The 18,293-nt window shown below is 51.5% G+C and overlaps 1 protein-coding gene across 2 annotated transcripts in view; it reads right to left on the bottom strand.

Annotated features, from left to right (window-relative positions):
• IGF2R (insulin like growth factor 2 receptor) overlaps window positions 1-18,293 on the bottom strand; it is a 97,171-nt gene that overhangs the window by 25,532 nt on the left and 53,346 nt on the right. For both annotated transcript variants that reach the window (XM_073894181.1, XM_025866430.2), the window contains exons 14-30: window positions 17,917-18,054; window positions 17,159-17,306; window positions 16,470-16,647; window positions 15,713-15,828; window positions 15,078-15,246; window positions 13,652-13,831; window positions 10,981-11,082; window positions 9,593-9,694; window positions 7,500-7,695; window positions 6,086-6,256; window positions 5,265-5,408; window positions 5,010-5,185; window positions 4,663-4,750; window positions 3,962-4,177; window positions 2,949-3,079; window positions 2,598-2,695; window positions 417-553 (exon numbers count right to left, since the gene is read on the bottom strand). In XM_073894181.1, the coding sequence (XP_073750282.1) occupies window positions 417-553; window positions 2,598-2,695; window positions 2,949-3,079; window positions 3,962-4,177; window positions 4,663-4,750; window positions 5,010-5,185; window positions 5,265-5,408; window positions 6,086-6,256; window positions 7,500-7,695; window positions 9,593-9,694; window positions 10,981-11,082; window positions 13,652-13,831; window positions 15,078-15,246; window positions 15,713-15,828; window positions 16,470-16,647; window positions 17,159-17,306; window positions 17,917-18,054 (2,490 nt within the window). The remainder of the gene's footprint in view (window positions 1-416; window positions 554-2,597; window positions 2,696-2,948; window positions 3,080-3,961; window positions 4,178-4,662; window positions 4,751-5,009; window positions 5,186-5,264; window positions 5,409-6,085; window positions 6,257-7,499; window positions 7,696-9,592; window positions 9,695-10,980; window positions 11,083-13,651; window positions 13,832-15,077; window positions 15,247-15,712; window positions 15,829-16,469; window positions 16,648-17,158; window positions 17,307-17,916; window positions 18,055-18,293) is intronic.

Genomic DNA, 18,293 nt, shown 5'->3' with positions numbered 1-18,293 from the left:
CACCTCATGGGTTAGGAACCATGCTGTCACTGATCTGCCCGGCACAGAAAGTGAGGGGAAGGGGGCCCACGGCCTCAAATGCAAAGGAGCACACCCGCCCACATACTCTCAGTACACACAGAGGGCATGCGCTCAATCTCTGCTTCACTCTGTGTGTCTCCTACCCTGCTAAGAAATCACCTACCACCATGAATCCCTCTACCCACCTCCAACTCCTGTTCAAATAAGGTTACTATGTTCCCGGCAGAGCCTTCAACAAGGACTCCAGCTAGACCATCCCAGGGATCAGTCATGAGACCCTTAAATAATTCCTCTTGCCGCTTCATGGCCAAAAGCACCTTCACAGAATCCTGTTCCTACGCGATCTTCTCCCAAACCGACTATAAGCCATCCGCCCACCAAGAGTCCTCTCTCACCAGAGCCCGCCTGGGGAGACAGAGACTTGCAGACGTTGATGAGATAGTGCTCGGTGGCTCCTGTCCTCGTGACAGCTTCCCAGTTGTCGCTGTACCTTGCCAGGGACGAGAGGTCGAAAGTGTTGCCAGCCTCGTCTCTGGAAGGAGGAGAATACTGCAGTTAGGCTCACCTGGACTCCGGGCGGACACCGAGCACTGGAGAGGCTCAATACTTAAAATGCGGTCAGGGCCTGACACCCTGAGCCTCAGGTCCCGCCCAGGGACAGAACTGCAGACTGGACCTCGCCCCCCACCTCCAGTCAGAATCAGAACCTGAGCTCAGGAAACCTCAAGACTCGGTTCAGCAAAATCATGCATTAATCCAAAAAAGAGCAAAGACCAGGCCTGCAAAGGAAGCGCGCCCCGCTCTCAGGCCCGTGACAGGACAGGAGCAAACAGTGGGCCCCATGGAGCGCTCACGGCACAGAGCACTCTCGGGAGCAACCACCTGCTGTCCAACCCGGAGACGGCCCCTGAAGAAAAAAGGAACTGCTGTCGACATGTCTGCTCAAACTGAAGTTTACTTACTACACAAATCCCACACACGACCGTTACTGAGGGCCAACCCCATAGCAGGTGCAGTGTTCATGGTGAGCGAGACCCACGTCTGTCCCCAGGGAGCACTAGGTCCAGGTGAAGACAGAGGCACAATAACAGACGCCACCCCATGGCGTCTCAGCGGGAAGAGAAGAACGGAAAGCATTCATTCGTTCAAAAAATATGTGCTAAGCTGAGGGCATTATACTGAACCAAAAAGATACAAATCACCCGTCTCATGAAATTTGCAGAAATTACCAGGAGAAGGAAAACACCATAAACAGGATCTAAGTTTTTTTAAGTAGACAGTATGTCAGAGAGCGATTAAAGCTGAAGAGGAAAAAAAATCTGGGGCTGGGTGGTGGGGAGAGGTTGAGATTTTAGATGTCGTGGTCAGAGAAAAACTTACCAACAAGGTGACTTCACTGCACACACTGTTGTACTCCCATGAAGTTATTACGATACGCATGTGTAAACTTCTATTTTAACCAATTATTCCATTTTTTTACTTCATTAATTCTTTTAAAAACAGGGCATAGAAATATTTGGTAGGAAAAGCTTTATGTACAAAAACATAAGACTCCTTGTACACAAATCTCAGAAAGCGCAAGACAGTCTCAAATGGCAGTAAGAGAATGGCCAAGTCAATCAGGGCTATCTACTCGGAAGGATCGTTCACACCCACCAGAAATGAGAAATGAATTTGTTTCACATGAAAACGCTCACGAAGCGTTAGCTGGAAAAAGAAATGTTACAAAACAAATCATGATTCAACGTCACTAAACACGTAGATTCCTGAATGTATGCCTTTCCATACGTTACTAACACTTACAGAATTATTACTTTACCCAAATGAAAGGAGAGACTGCAACCAAACAGAACGGGAAGGAAGGAAAACATGGAAGTGACTATACTGTCCCCCAGGACTGAATGCCGTAACCCGGCGATCCTTTTCAGGGTCGATCTTTCCACACAGTGGAAAAGAGAGCATGTCCCTCAAACATTCAGAACCACAGACCAACCTCCAGGGATGCGCTACACAATGCCTATTTTGTAACAGTTCCCAGGGCAACTCTGCTGGCATTCCCACACGGGAAAGACCTCTCCCTTACCTCCAGAGCCGCCAGCCACCCAATTCCAGGAGCCACAGGTGACAGAGATCAAAAGAACCATCGACGGCCCCTGAAAACCTGCCATCTGGGGGCCGACTCCCCCACCCCGTCTCCCACACCGCAGCCCCTCACCCTCTCCACGCCCTTCTTCGCTGTGCTGTCCCCAGACACAAGCGGCGTGCGAGGGTGGGCGGAGGCCAGGTGACGTCCTGGTCACTCTACGCCACTTACACCTGTGAATCATGCAAGGTTTTCCATTCCAACTGCAATCACCTCCCTGTATGCATCTTAACACAAAATAACCGCCGAAACCCAAGGCTGTGAAGGATGTGGAAGTTTAACCTAGTCCAACGGCTCATCGGAATATGAAGGGACGAAGGTGAAGAGAAACCACCTCAGCTAACCTCCTGTCCCCCGACCACTGATCATTAAAGCAAAGCTGTGCCAAGGTCCTCCGACTGTGCAAACGGGTCAACAGACGGCATCCACTTACTTGAACGAGCACTCGGTCAGGTCAAAAGGCGCGCAGGCATACTGCGTTCGCCACTCGAACAAGTAGGAGCAATCCGAAGTCTCCCTGAGAAATACCGGCTGGAGAAGGTAACAGAGAGAGATACATCAGAGGAGAAACTTCAGTTCGTTTATTACCCTTTAGATCGTAAGAACGAATATAGTAAAGGATGGTTACGTTCATTAAAATCCAGACAAATCGATCAAGGTTTTGACTATCTTCTGTAACTGGTGCATTTCAACTAAGCTAACCAGAGCAGATCGAGGGGTAGGAATGCAGAGAAGCAGCTCCCGGCCAGGCAGACATCCCTGCAGGCTGCGTGAGCACACTCACCCTCTGGGTACTCCGGTCACAGTAGAAGAAGATGGTTGTGGAGCGCTGGTACACCTTATGGCAAGTGTCCCCCCCGGTGTAGTTCATCTTCAATATGCCATTCTCATACGTCAGCTTCTGAGTGAGGAGACCTGTTCAGAAAGAACCGAATTAAAACAAGGATTGGTACCGCCATGCTAACCCTAACAGGCACGTCACATCACGTACCCCGGATAAATGGCTAGAAGAGCGGGTATGCCTGGCCCCCGGGCGCTGGAACCGCTCCCTGCCACACTGCACTGCAAGCGGAATAAAACCAGGCCTCCTCTCTCCCAAGGTTACGGCATTACAGACTAATGGTGGGAACAATGAGGAGCAGCCGCTCCCCAGCCTCATCACCTAAGAGGATGGCCCCTAGGGGTTGCCCATGCACTTGTCAAGTCAGCTATTTTCTTTTTAAAAGTTCTTAAACTTAGGGGCTCCTGGGAGGCTCAGTCAGGTAAGTGTCCAGACTCTTGGTTTCAGCTCAGGTCATGATCTCGGGGTTGTGGGATCGAGCCCCGAGCTCAAGGAGGAGTCTGCTTGAGCTCCTCTCTCTCTCTGCCTCTGCCCCTCCCCACCTGTGCTCTCTCGCTTTAAAAGTTCTTAAATGTAGTATCACTCGCCCAGCTGCTGAGACAGTATGATGACCAACAGCCTGCCCTGTAAGCTTACAGCCAAACCCTGTCCTAGATGCCTTCCCTCTGACTCAACTCTAGAAAGTACCACCTCAGAACACCCATTACTGGCTACTTCAGCATGCCCTTGGTTGCAGTAAAGAATCACTAACTGGAATTGCTAAGAACGAACAGAATAAGCTCTAACATCTGTCAGCATGCATCCTACTTAAGAAAATCAAGTGAAATCAGAAGCATCATTAATATTTCACCAGAACATAACTTTCTTTCTACTCCAGAAAGAGGTCATCCTTTAGCATTAACATCTTAATACATAATTCCATTCTTGCACAAGAGCAGAAGAAAAACCCATGGTACCTGCCACTTTTTGAAATCCCTCGGGTCCCCGCTTCTCCTGACATGATGAGATCACCTTGGACCTGTCGTTAGTGGAGCAGACCTCTGAGGACAGCCTGCCACAGACCCGGAAGTAGTAGGTGTATTCGCCAGCACTCACGACAGTGTCATTGACGGCCAACGGCTTCAGGTCGTACAGGCTGCCGTGCCTCGGGTCCTTCACCTCACAGTTGTCTCCTTCAAGAACACACAGACATGAAGGGCATCTGCGAGCCACTGACACTCACACCGTCAGGCAAAAAAACAGTCTTCCAATTTTTAATCAGGTGAGTCCGGTCTTAAAATAAGCATTAAATGCCATTTCCACGTTTACCTCAATGTGCTTCTACACAAAGTACAAACTGCCTATCAGACAGCCTTCTAGAAAAGCCAAGGTCACAGGGTAAAGATCCACTGGACCAATCCAAACCCCAAGTTGAGATTCTTAAATGTGAGAAGGTGCTAGCCCAGCATCACTCCAGGCAGGTGAGGAGGGTGTCACTGGCAAAGTTAGCTGTGCACTGGAGGCAAAACCCAAGGATAAGAAATTATCCCCCCGCTATTTAGCATCTCATGACCATGCATGTGGCCATTATGACTGGGTTTTGCCTCTAGGACGCTGTTTGGAGCCTCTGCTACTTCAGCTGTTTACAACTATTAGGGGGCTGGGCCCCGGGTCTTACCTTCCACTCTGATGACGGGACAGGCTTCCACCGTTCTCCAGACAAACACATACTCACAATCATCCAGAAGCTGAAATGTAGGGGATCCCTAGAATAAAAACCAAATACTTATGTTTTTACCTTTTTTAAAAAGTCAATCAAAAAGATAGCCACAATTAACATCCAACTTTCAATCTCCACGAGGGAAAACACAGCACTTTATTAAACATGTGAGACCTGGAGAAAAATCTAGTCAAATGCTACCAAAGGCTGAAAACCCATGAAAACGCAGGCAAGCCTGAACTCAGAGAGAAGACCGAGAGACTGAAGGGAAGTGGGAAATGAAAGCAGTTCCTCAGCTCACGCACCGAGGTCTGAGCGCACTCGAGCGTGATCCTGGTGGAGAAGCGCTGGTTCCCGCACTTGTCGCCGTTGACATAGACAATACTCAGGGAGCCGTTCTCTGCAGCCTGAGGGCTGATCTGCACCACACCCAGGTTCCAGCTGTTGTCTTCTGACACCAGGCAGGACCCCACTGCGCTGCCTGCAAGAGACAGGAGTTCATCCGGGGCAGGGGACAGGAGAAAGGCAGACAGAACTCAAGTCACATGCTCTCAACTCACCGTGGCATCCAGGAATATAAGGGAGGGGGTTGCAAACACTCAAATAGAAAGTTCTCTTTCTTCCATCAGCCGAGGTGTCCACAGCAGTCCAGGGCTTCCTGACTCTGCTTAAGCCACTCAGGTCATACTCATTTCCAGCGACGTCTGAAATACACAGAAACACTCCAGCTAGCCAGCCCTGCTTTCTGGTTAGCATTAGAGCACCACCTTTTTCACCCTGACTGAAGACCCACGATGCACGAACTTGACATTGGTTATGAAAGAATCAGGAGATCCACACGAGGCTCGGAGGCTTTTCCTACAGACAGGTACACTCGCTCTGCCCTCGAAGCTGCCCTTCTCAACGAGCACCACTGATGTGGAGGGACAGAGCCATCTGCAGAGCACGAGGCATCCTGGGACACTGTTCAGCGTCCGGGTGCACCTTATAGAGCTTTACAGCCTTTCTTTTAGGTCCTCAAATAAGATCTGATAATATTTCTTTCCCGAGTTTTCTTCTGTTCTTAGGCAGCTTCTGATTCCAAAATATAGATTAAAACCCTGAAATATATATGCAGATTCTCTTCAAGAGAAACCTCTCAAGTGTAAGGATCAAAGAAGCACATAACACAAATATCCTGCCTATAAAACAAAGCACACCACAGACTCACACGCGCACACATATATACACTCACGCACACACGCTCATACATGCGCGTACGCACATGCACACGCGCTCACACGCGCACATATATACTCACATGCACACGTACACACACACACACACACACACACACGCACACCCTCGACCGGCCGCCTCAGTCCGGGCCTCTCGGCCTTACCTGTGACCTGGCAATCCACGGGAGAGGGAACGCAGGCCAGTGCAGTCTCAAACTCAAAGAAAGTGTTTCGGATCCCCAGGCCAGAGTCAATGTCCTGATGCAGGAATTTGGCGGTGCCCGGGTAAACGTCATCGTTGCAAACAAAGCGGATGATAAAGGTGTCAGCGGTCCCTGGGAACAAGGAGGCCAGACTTGAAGCAGAGCAGCCGTCCTGACGCATCCCAGAGCGGCGGCTGCCACTGGGGACAACGGGGGCACAGCCCCCGTTAGAAGGATGACACCACCGCACTGGGTCTGCTCCACCCGGAACGGCCGAGCGGCCACCCTCGACGCAGCAGTGACCCACACAACCATGGGCTCACGGGGTGAGCCAAACGTCCTCCGTCCTGGTATTCCAGAAAACAGGCAAACGCGGCATCCACTCCTCAACCCAAACACTCGCTAACGTCACTGGCTTGTCGGACAATACTTAGGTCCTCGTACACACAGGAGTGAAAGACTCAGAAAAACCCTCGCGCCGCCCCCCCCCCCCCCCCCGGAGCTCACGTCCCAGCCCGGCGGCCCCCACACGGAGCCCGTGACATGCAGTCTAGCGCACGCGAGACAGTGAGAAGTGCAAGGAAGGAAAATGCAGCAGGCCCAGGCCGAGGAAACCCCAAGGTGGTGCGGGTTTTAAATGCGGTGGCCGGCCCCGCCGAGAAAGGGACATCCGAGCGGAGAGCTGAGGAAGGGGAAGAAAGGGGCCACGGGGCCATCTTGAGGGAGGAGCCCGATGGGCAGAGGCAAGAGCGAGGACACAGGCTCAGGGCGGGAGGGCGGGTGAGAGGGGGCGCAGACGGGTTCAGAAGCAGGAGGCGAGCAGGATGGAACGAGGAGTGGGGGATCGTGTTGCCAACCACTGTGACAGCGCTGGCCTCTACTCCGAGTGCACATGGCTGGGAGTGACATGCTCTGAACACAGAACACTGGGCGGCGGGGGGAGAGCACAAGCAGGAAGACCACCAAACGGCTGCCGCAGCCAGGGCCAGCGGCGGCAGGCCACCAAGGACCCAGGGCAGTCCACGGAGGCGGCAGGGAAGGCCATCGTCCCGGCCCAGTCCGGGAGGGAACTGAAGCAAGGAGGTCTAGTAACCAGCCTGAGATCACAAAGCTTTAGGTCCAAGAACCACCTGAGGGGGCCGAGTGTTAGGAGGCTGGGGGACAGGGCAGGCAGAGGGAGAGCCCACAGCGCGACCCCGCCAGCTACAGGACTGCACGTCGGGGGCCCGGCGGGGCACACAGGGCGATTTGAGAGTGTGGCGCCGCGGCCCTGGGGCAGGAGGGCAGGTCGCTCATGGTCCGTGCTCAGAAGGTTCACAGTCCCGGAGCCACCAGGACACTTGTTAGCCGCAAAATGACGGAGTTCTGAGCTCACCTGTGGCCGGGGAAAGAGGCCCTTTGTAGGTCAGAGTTATAAAGCCCTCAGTGGACAGCTGGAGGCTTTTCTCGAGTCCAACCAGCCTTTCTGGCTTCAGATTCTTTAGCTCCTCCGTCTGAATTTCCGCCTCACAGCCAGAGGCTGGTTTTCCATCGAAAGTCCCACAGACCGGCATTGTGCCACACACGTTAAACTGCAGGCCAGACAGCAAGAACCATACACGTTAATTGGGCCACGTAACTCACCGCAAACAAGAAACCTAGCAACTTAAACCCTGCCAGACTAACTAGACAGTGTTCAAGTTACCACCTTACACGTTCAGGCAGTTAAAGGCTAAACTTGGTACGTAATGCAACATTTAAAGCCCAAATGACAATGCCCATAAGCTGCTTCTAAGGAATAATAAACACGTTTATTTACACGGCCCTGTATCTGTAAATGCAAGAGATGTGCTGCATATAACAATGCACCACTCATAACGGAGGGAATACGCATGGAGCAGAATTTTACACCATTGTCAACACGAGCGAAGGCATCTGTAGTTGAAATGTCAATTACCAGTAGCTATGAGGGGACACCCCTGTATTTCTCACAGATGTGGATATCACTCTGTCGTGACAATGAAGTTGAATATGCTCTGTGGTATGAAGACACAGAAAGGAAAGACTTCTCTACGTCTGCTAAGTGCTCATGGACGGGGTGTCCACAATCAAGGTCTACATATGGAAAGCGCTTTTCTTAAAAACCGAAGTTTCCTCCTCAGGAAATGGCCAGTTAGCACGACACCCCACGCAGGTGGCTCAGCAGCCATGTGGGCTGTGTGTGGGAGGCCTTGGGGACGAAATGCTGGGGCAGGTTCCCTTTCCTACTTTCATGGTCTTGCCTGTAAATTAGCAACAGAGCTGAAAGAAGCCTGGGCTCACTCTGCCGTGCTGTGGGCACTGGCCATCCTGGCTGCCCGCATCTACAGGCCCCTCCGATCAGGAGTGTAGGCACCCCTGGAGATGTCTCAACTCAGCAGCTTCAGCAGTGTGGGGAGGCCACGGGGGGGCGGGGGGCGGGTCTGGGGGCAGCTGAGCCCAGCAGGACCGGGCAGCGAGGGCACAAAGCCAGGGAGTCAGCTGGTGTGGTGGTGTCCTAAGGAGATAGATGGCAGCACGCTGGCTGTGCCGTCGCCCAGGAGCCTTGACATACCTGCCACCTGCTGATGCCCCTGCTAGTTAGTGCCCACAAGGCAGAGCCTGGCTGGCCTGCTTCTAGCATGTTCTTTATAAGGGTTAGTATCTTCCAGCACGTCCTCTATGTGGACCAACAACGTTCTTGTCTGCCTCTCACCCACATGTGGCCACATATGCTCTCACCTATTACAAACCTATTATAAACCAAACTCTGTAGGAGCAATTTGGGGGTTGGGGGTGGGTGGTGGACTAGCCAAAGTGCTGCTGAGGGACAAACCCTGTTCAGTGTTCTCCCGGGCTGTGCTCTCCTGCGTGAGGTATACCTACAAAGTTCCCCTCGGTATCAAATCCACTTAAGATGTTCATATCCCGACTTCCTGTTTTCAGAGCTAATTCTCTCCTTCTGTCAGGGCTATCCATGTAGGAAGTGCTGTCAGAAGATTCTAGAACACAGCCACCCAGGTCATTTCCCTTTTCTAGGATTAGGTTAAGTACCATTTCCTCTTGACTAGTGATTCTCAGACTCCAGGGGCATCAGAATCACCTGGGGGCTGGTTAAAAACAAACTGGTGGACCCACCCCACAAGAGTTTGTATTTCTAACAAATTGCGGGTGACGCTGATGCTGTGGCCCAGGACCACTGCTCTAGACACACAGCAACAGATTAGAAGTAACTTATTTTCAGAAAAATGGTACCCTCACATGTCTGCACTACAGCAGGATGCGAGTGAGTTTTACCTCTCTTTCCCCTTAAATTTGGATTCTTTCATCTCTTCCTGGGTGAGAGCTGCCATCACAGTGCCCTGGGCCATTCCCAAAGACACCTGCCACCAGCTGCACCAGCTGCAGGTGATTTCAACGCACACTTCTTTCGTCTCAAAGCAAACCGGAAATTCATCACATAACTCTTACCACAAAAGTCTTCCCAATTCCCAAAACCACGTATCCTTGGGAACTGTTCAGCGGGTTAAGATCAAACACAAAGCCACTGTTTGGGTCCCTTATAGAACAGGCCTGCAGGAGCAACAGGGGAAAGAGACACAGGAACTCAACAAATACAGAGCACCTCCAAAGCCTGCGAGTATGAACCTCACAAAACATGAGCTTCTCACTGACTTTAAACTTTAAATCAGAAAAGCAGCCCTATGCATACTCACCCGCCCCTCCAGACACGACCCCTGCTGCCTGCCCCAGTGTGATACTGGGCTCAGAAATATTAATTTACCTGAAAGCTCTTAGGACTTACAATATTTACCTGGGTAAGAAGACCAATGCTAACCCCCAAGAGAAAAGTTAGGGGGAAACCATAAGCAAGCCATAAGTAATTAAAAACAAACTTAAAAAGTTGGTTTAAGTGTTATGTTTCCATCTCACCTATTCACTTAAAGGCAACGGTGAAGGGAGGCATGACGAGGTGCTTCACTGTCCCCTCTCTTCTAGGAGACGCTGTAAACCTCCCCCTCCCCCATGTCTGTTCTCTGCACAGTCCACCAAATGCAGGGAAATTGGCAGCAGCTCCAGCCCCGGAAAGTATGGCCAAGGACAGAGTGCAGGACCCTACCATCCCCGCCCTCCCCAGGCTCCACAAACCCAGGACCCTGGCTGGGAACATTCGTTTAGGTGAGCCTGGGCTCTGCTGTCAAAGTGGAGATTTTAAAGGGGGAGGGAGAGAGGTAAGTCCCACCATGAAGAAAACACCCAAGGCTGTGGAAACCACAAGCCTCCCTTCAGAGTCAGAAGACACATCACAGAGCAGCCTGCTGCTATGCTCTGCAGGAGAGGGCTCGCCCAAGGGCACGAACACATGCCAAGGCCGAAGAGCAGGATACACCAGGATGGCAACAGGCACTCAGAAGAAATGGCAGCAACAGGACTGGGATCGGAGTTTTAAAACCGCGAGCATTACACTGAAACAGATGGGCCAGATCCCATAGATGACTATGTTTTAGGTGTTGGAACGATATGTTAACCACTCACTCCTCTGTGGTGGTGGAGAACCCCCAGAGCCCACTGGGACGCCACCACAACACGGAAGGGACAGGGGAATGGAGAAAAAGGAAGGAAATCTGCAATCAGCGGGGAGTAAAGCTGAGGGTCTGGTTCTCCAGCCCAGCATATGGGAGCTGGGGCAGGGAGAGCAATGCAGGATGACTCCCAGAGGCCTGCTGTCAACATGCAGGAAATGGTGACGCCAATAACAGATTTGGAAGCATGAGGGAAGGGGTGAGCGGAGAGCCGGGACGCCCAGGTGGGAAGGTCTAGAGCCGGCTCAGCGAGACGCCCTGGGACAGCACACGTACCTGGTCTGTGTCCGTCATTATTTGGATAGGACAGGCGGCCTCTGTATTCCACAGGAAACTGACCACACACTCCCAACTGAGGGAAAATATGGGGTGGGTATTCTGGAAGATTAAACCCAGGGTAACAGTCAGTATGACAAGATGGAGCTCAATCTCACCAATACTGGCCTCGTATATAAAAACAGCCAAACTCTACTGAACGTTTTAATTATGTGTCCGTGATCGGCTAGCTGCTAGATGTGCACTAGCTAATTATAATTGAATGTCTTCATTATTCCTACTTAAAAAGATGGTACCTCTCAGGCTTGGATGTCACAAAATTCACCTGAGGTCACGTGGCAGTAAATGGCAGAACTGGGGTCCCAATCTGGGTTTGCGTTTAAGTCCATGCTTTTGAGAAATGCTCTACACTAAGAGTATGCAATGTAAGAAGCCAAGCACAAAAGGCCGCGGCGTGCGAGATTTTACCTACATAAGCTCAAAACTGGGGAAAAGTGACCTGTGGTGTCAGAGGCCAGCACAGGGGTAGAGAAGTGACTGGAAGGGGCACCGGACGCCTCCCGGGGTTGCTCTCAGTGTGGCTGCTCTGGGTGGGGTCTGGCTGCACAGCTCTGCTCCACGTGTGAACATTCACCCAGCTGTTAAGTGTAACTTAACGCTCCGTGCACTTTTCTGGGTGTGTTCCAGTAAAAAGTTCCCCAAACATGTGTGGGGCCACATTCTGCAGGCAACTACAGCTCACACGGAGAGAGCTTATCGCGGCACTAGGAGTTTTGTTAGCATTTCTCAACAGAGCCATCACCATGACCCTGGGAGCCAGGTTCTGTCATCACCCCCCGTGTGCACACAGACGAGAACACAGAGGCACAGAGATCAGGACATTGCCCAGGCCCACAGGAGAAGGAAACAGCGGCCAGCTGACGGTGAGCCCACACCTCGCCCACCGAGCGCCCTCTGGCCTGCAAGTCCCCCACCCTCTCAGCCTCGGCGTCTGTCACAGTAAACCACATCTGTCCCTTCTGCCCCACGATGTGGTTGTGAAAAGGAGCTGCTTTAGCCGTGAAAGTTCTGAAAGTTCTGTGGCTTGCAGAACCTTGCGGATGTGACCTCTGCTCACGGTCTCTGGCTGCACAGGGCATGGCCAGCCCCACACGTGCACTCAGAGAGATGGTGACCATGGGAGATCGCCCTGAAAACTACAACACACTGTCCACATAAGGTGTTACAGGAAAGCTGAAAAACTAAGGATCCTGGAGAACCTCCTGGAACAGTCCAGTGTCTCCATGGCAACAAGAGACCACGTGGGAAGGGGAGGGCGGGCCAGGCGCTAAGGAGGGGACACGGACAAGCCCAGGGGACAGCAAGGGCTGGCCTGAGGAGCCGGGAGTTCTTCCTGAGGCTGAGGAAAAAAGCAGCAAACCCAACCCCAGGCTGATCAAGGAGTGTGTTTACAGTTCGGCCATGGAACACCATTCTTGCACAACACGGGCCCACGCTCATCCAGCTAATAACTTCATCCCCTTATCAGAGACCCCTTCTTGACCTCTAAAGAAATCATCTCTTGGAAAAAAATCGTGTGTTTGCAAATGACACAGAGAACTCGGGATCTGCAGGGCGCCTGGAATGTAGGTGACAAAGTCCCAGGACTGCTAGCACTGGGTACACCGTGCTCTTTGCTCAGTGAAGCAAAGGAAACTGTAAAAGACCCTCAGCACGCATACCTGACCCTTTCCAATAATTTATTTGATAATAAACATGAATTCCATTATCTCCACTCTGCATTCATCTAAGAGTCTGGCAATTAATTCAAAAGACACATGACCCAGATATAAATGTGAGACACCAGGTAAAAAAACAATTGGGTTTGTGATAGCCAAGTTCTGGGCGTGAGTGCCAGGGATGGTGTGTAACACCATGAAGATATTTAATGCCACTGAATTGTACACCTAAAAAAGGCTTAAATAGTACATTTTTTTTTTTCAAAGATTTTATTTGACAGAGAGACACCGTGAGAGAGGGAACACAAGCAGGGGGAGTGGGAGAGGGAGAAGCAGGCTTCCCGCGGAGCAGGGAGCCCGATGCGGGACTCGATCCCAGGACCCTGGGACCATGACCCGAGCCGAAGGCAGACGCTTAACGACTGAACCACCCAGGCGCCCCTGAATGGTACGTTCTGTGTTATATGTATTTTTACCAACTTTTTTTTTTTTTTTTTTTTTTTAAGGAAAGCAACTGGGACTGTACAATCACCCCCAGAGCATTTTTATTTGTGGAATTTTTTCTTCTGTTCTGCCCTGGCTGAGGAACTCAGGGCCAAAAACAATCTCTGTAACTTTCTCTATATTTCCCGGCCTTTGTTTTTTATACTTGATTTGCCCACATATTACATATATAACCCTCACTGTTCATCTGTGGCCCCGAGTGGCACTGAGCCCCGGCTTCCTCATCCATGAACGCTGGGGTTCAGGCCAAACTGTCCCTAAGACCTGTTCGGTGGTCAGGATCCTCGACCACCAGCTGACAAGAACTAAGGGACACAATGGCGCCCACACAACCCAGAGAGAAAACGCCACCCCCAGACTCTTTCATCTCCAGAAGACAGACATCGGCTGGTACTCAGTCACAAAAGACCCTGAAGGAACCCCAAGGTCACAGGCAACGCGGGCCTTACCAGGCTGCCCCTGGAACAGACGAGATGGATCCTCGTGGTGTAGGTGGTTAGCCTCCCATCGCTGGTGGTGCACGCTGAGCCATTCACGTACTCTATGAGGAGGCTGCCGCTGTCCTCCACCGTAGGGCCTGTCTTTGCGACCCCCAAGTTACCGATGGACACTACCTCAGAAAAGGAGCCCTGCAAACAAACGTGTCTGTTAGGTTTTCCCTCTGAAGAGAAAACACTGCTTCTTCGTGACGGCTATGTTTGATTCTTGTCATTCACAGTACTCCTGTTCTAGAAAGTTGCCACAAACACCGACCCGTCACTCCCAGGGGAAACACGTACCCTATTCAGACACCATCCCACAGAGATGAGGATCTTAAATCCCGAGAACAACTCCTGTGGGCAGGTTCTATTTTATTTTACGAAAGGGGAAAGGCAGTTCGGACGTGGTTAAGTGACCTGTCTGAGGCCGCCCCGCCAACAGGCGCCCAAGACAGGCTCCGAGCCCTGCCCCCCCTGGCCCCGAACCAGGCGCCCCTGGCGCTCCCCCACCAGGCCCCTCGTGTCCCCCTCCCAGAGTTGTGGACAGGAGAACCTTCGAGAAGGCAGAGCTTCCCCTGGCTCCGCCTCCGCTGGGAGTGCGCACTTTGGGGCCACTGCACACACATCCACAAAGGACTGAGGGCGCTGCAGGTGTTGATGTGGGGCCACAAATCGGTGCCAGCAGGTCAGTGATCCCCAAATACACAACCCGTGGATAACGAGGACTGACTCCACTCTGAAGTCACCGCTCCGACGAAGAGTGCACACCACGTGTGCACACATGCATACACAGCAGGGAGCATAATTCCTAACCACCAGAGTGCGCTCACCAGCCGCCTTAAAACACCTCCAAGCTGCCCGGTAACAGGCGCCAGGAAAAGTACATTCCCGACGTGCTATTTTTAAAGAAGCACACATACGTCTTTATTTTAAGATTCACTGTGTATGAGGAACACAGGGAAACATCCCAAAGTTCTGGCAGTCACTGCATTCACTCGGTGATGAGGTGCGGCCCGGCACCCCGAGTAAGCGCGAACGCTTGGACCCACCTCAGCCACAGCAACAGTCCCAAGCCGCTCTCCCCATCGTGAGCCAGAAGCAAGAGCTTCCAGAGGCAAAAACTATTCTTTACAGAGGTTTACGGACTGAAAGACACTTGTGAGCTCAGGCTAGACTAGCCATCAGGAGCTTCCTCTGCCCTGTGCCGAGATCGGAGGCCACCAGCACCACAGCATTTTGTAAAGTTCTAAAGCTGAACAACGACTCAAGCATGATCACATCTGTGGGGGGGCCCCCTGCTCTTGCTCAGGGGGCTTCGCCTCAGCAGCCAGGCCTACTCTAAAATAACCACCTCCACCCACTGAGTCACATGCTCCAGAGGGAGAGCGAGACTCACCTGATCATTGTTGTATTTCATCTGGCACACCGACGCGTATCGATCACAGCCCGGCACCGGGTTCAGAGGTCGACACACGTTTATGTAGTATTTCCTCCATGTGCTGTGCTCGCCTGCATTGTCCATGGCATACCAGTTTCCTCCACGACCACCTTCGGATTTTGCTAGACTAAAATTTCAAAGCAAAATGCATGGTTTTGATGTTATCAGTCTGACAATTCACTTCTGAGTAGTTACGGACATACGGAATGAAACATGGCCTACCAAACCATGGAATGTGGCTCACCATGACTCACAACACCCACGACTAGCTCGACCTTCACTGAACTCGCACTCGGCAGACCCTCCACGGCCCCTCCCCCACACCTCTGTACCGACAGACAGTCCTTGTTTTAAAGGATGCAGCTGAAGACAGACTTCGCTATGGCCAAGAGCACTGGATGTCATAAAGGCTACCAGACCATTATTAGAATTCACTCTGCCTAAAACTCCCCATCTTGGTCCTGCACCCCCAAAACTTACTTGTGCCCCCATTATCCACTCAGTTATTGCTCACCAGCAAAGCCCAAGCCAACTTCGCACACACCAGACCCGGCCCGGGGCCAAGGCCAAGGGCAGGCTGACCCCGGCCTCACCTGGAGAGATCATACTGCTCCAGCGTGGAGGGGTCGGTCACCACACACTCCAGGGGCTCCTCCGGGCAGGCGTAACTGGTGTACCACCGGAAGTTGTAGGTAGAGTTATCTTCCTCCTAACCACACGACAAGGAGAGAAACAGGAGGGATGGCAAAGAGAAAGGGGAATGTTAACACAGAGCCAGCATTTAAGAAATGACGGGCATTTTCTGTAAATAGGAACTAGAGGAAAGAAAGTCTACTTTGCCCGTCTACATTTGTCTTATTAAAATGAAGACTTCCCAGTAATAAATTAGCCTCAGTTAAGCAGCATTAGGATGATTTTTGAATTAAGTTTCGTACACAAAACCAAGAGGGTGGTGGGTTACCATCGAGGTTTATGGCGCACTGAATAACCAGCTCAGATGAATACTGCCTACGTACCCTGGCAAATCTAAGAAGATTAATTAAAATCATAGAAGACGGTGATTGGGCCAGGAAACCAGACTAATAATAGCTCTGCTTCCAAATAAAGGGCCCACAACAGGCTCCTGTGTTAAGTCTCAGGGAGACAGACGAGTTGATGGTTTCTCCCCAGGAAAAACCATAACTCACACCTCACCTATGGTTAGAACCACATTTCATTCCAGAAAAGTCACAAGCCCTGTTCTACCCACTTTTTTCTTTCCCCCTGCCTTTATGAGACTGGCGTTCTCTCCCTCCCGGGTCTCATGCGTGACGGAAGCCCACACGCGTGCACCCAGCACACAGCTCCTACCTGATATTCAGGGAGACCGACTCCAGCCTCTCGGTCACAGAGGAAGGTGATCAGTGTAGCTCTTGGTGTATGCTTTTCATTATTATAGGGCGTGCCATCTTTATAGTTCAACTGGATCATCCCATCATAATATGACAGTTTAGCGTTATTCAGTCCCAAGTTCCAAGCCTTATTACCACTAAAACGAGCAAACAAACGTCTCTCAGCAAGGCCAGCAAGGCCAGAAGCGCTGCCATGCTGGGACACCGGGGCAAGGCCGCTGCACGGTGGGGTGGGGGCGAGGTCCACGACCTCCGGCTGCAGATCACCAGGGTCTGCAGTGGGGCCAAAGGGCAGCCCCACCCCCACGCCAGGACCCAAGGCCACGCTCAGCCTGGCTGGTTTAAGGTACAACCACCCCGCCTGCACTATTACCACACTCAACAGAAAGACCTGTGCGCATTTAACAACTGAGACATGCAGGCTACACTGAAACTAGCTATCAGGTAAAGTCTAAGGCTGTGGCCTGCTCCTTTTCCAGGAAATTCAACTCCTAGCATCCTCTGGTTTTGAGGCCAGGGCTTCTTAGGGTTGCATGCTCCTTGAAAAGCAATGATGTCATCAGTAGAGAACACACGTACTCCTGAATAAAATATCTGTTATCACAAGAAGCTTAAGGAAAGCCCATAACTAAAAAGGAAGTTACTTGCCTTTTTGCTACTTGACAGGCTCCAGAGTCCGGCTGACAGGAACTCAGAGACACCGCACCACAAACATTTATGTAAAAGTCATACTTGTCTGTCTCAATTTTATATGCACCATTTTTCTTTGTGAGAGGTGACAAATCAAAAGAAAACCCTAAGAAACAGTAAAAACGATGCCATATGTAAGGTCAGTCGGACCACAGGGGAGAAGGGTGGCTCCAAGCTCACAGCTTCAAAGACAGGCTTCCCAGGAACTGGCCAATGGCAGGGAGCCACAAGATGGCAGAAGAGATGCTTTCCCCTTCAGGCCACCAGAACTGCTCTTACTTACGGACATCTCCCCTGGAGACGGATTCACCACCAGCATTCCTGTCTTACTGCGTTAACCTAAAAACCCTATTCAAAGCCCATAACTGCTGGATGAATAAACAACCAGTACGTTCAAAGCTAGATGACCACAATCCATTGACCTCTAAGGCGAGTTTCTAGGGCATTAACTTATGCAAAAAGCCTTTTCAAACACCATGTGATCCTCATGTTCTACATTCAGTGCACACCTACCTCTACCAGGCATCGAAGGGGTAGGCTTCTCATTATCCCAACCTCAAGTGTCAGACTTCCAGAATTTCAGTTAAACATTAGTATAATTCTGAAGTGGGTTATCTCTAAGACGCTCACAGAAAATAGATAAGGAAAGAAAAAAAAAAAAAACCTAAGCCGTTCGCGGGGGCACCCCACCGCCCGGGTGCTGTGCGGGCACACACCTGCCTGGGAGTCAAAGACCGTGCAGTTCTCGCCCTCCGTCTTCGACAGCACGCAGGCGGCGGCCGTATGCCACTCAAACTCATAGAAGCAGCCATTATCCTCAGAGGTTCTCAACACCGGAGCACTTTCCAGATCACCTGTCGGCGAGGAAGACAAATGTATCACTAATCGGTCCTCAACTAAAAACAGTCCCACAAATACTGGGATTCCGCTGACATGAGGTTCTTAGAGTCGTCAAACCTGTAGCGGCAAGAAAGAAGGGCGGCTGCCAGGGGCCGGGGTGGGGAGCTCGTGTCCAGTGAGGACAGAGTCAGTTTGGGGAGATGAGAAAGTTCTGGAGGCAGATGGTGGTGACGGCTGCACAACGCTGTGAATG

Source organism: Callorhinus ursinus, unplaced genomic scaffold, assembly GCF_003265705.2.
Source record: "Callorhinus ursinus isolate GAN/ISIS: 27379988/994484 unplaced genomic scaffold, GSC_fseal_2.0 scaffold6, whole genome shotgun sequence".
Taxonomy (NCBI): Eukaryota; Metazoa; Chordata; class Mammalia; order Carnivora; family Otariidae; genus Callorhinus; species Callorhinus ursinus.
Note: the sequence above shows the minus strand (reverse complement) of the source record. Positions and strands in the feature narration are given on the sequence as shown.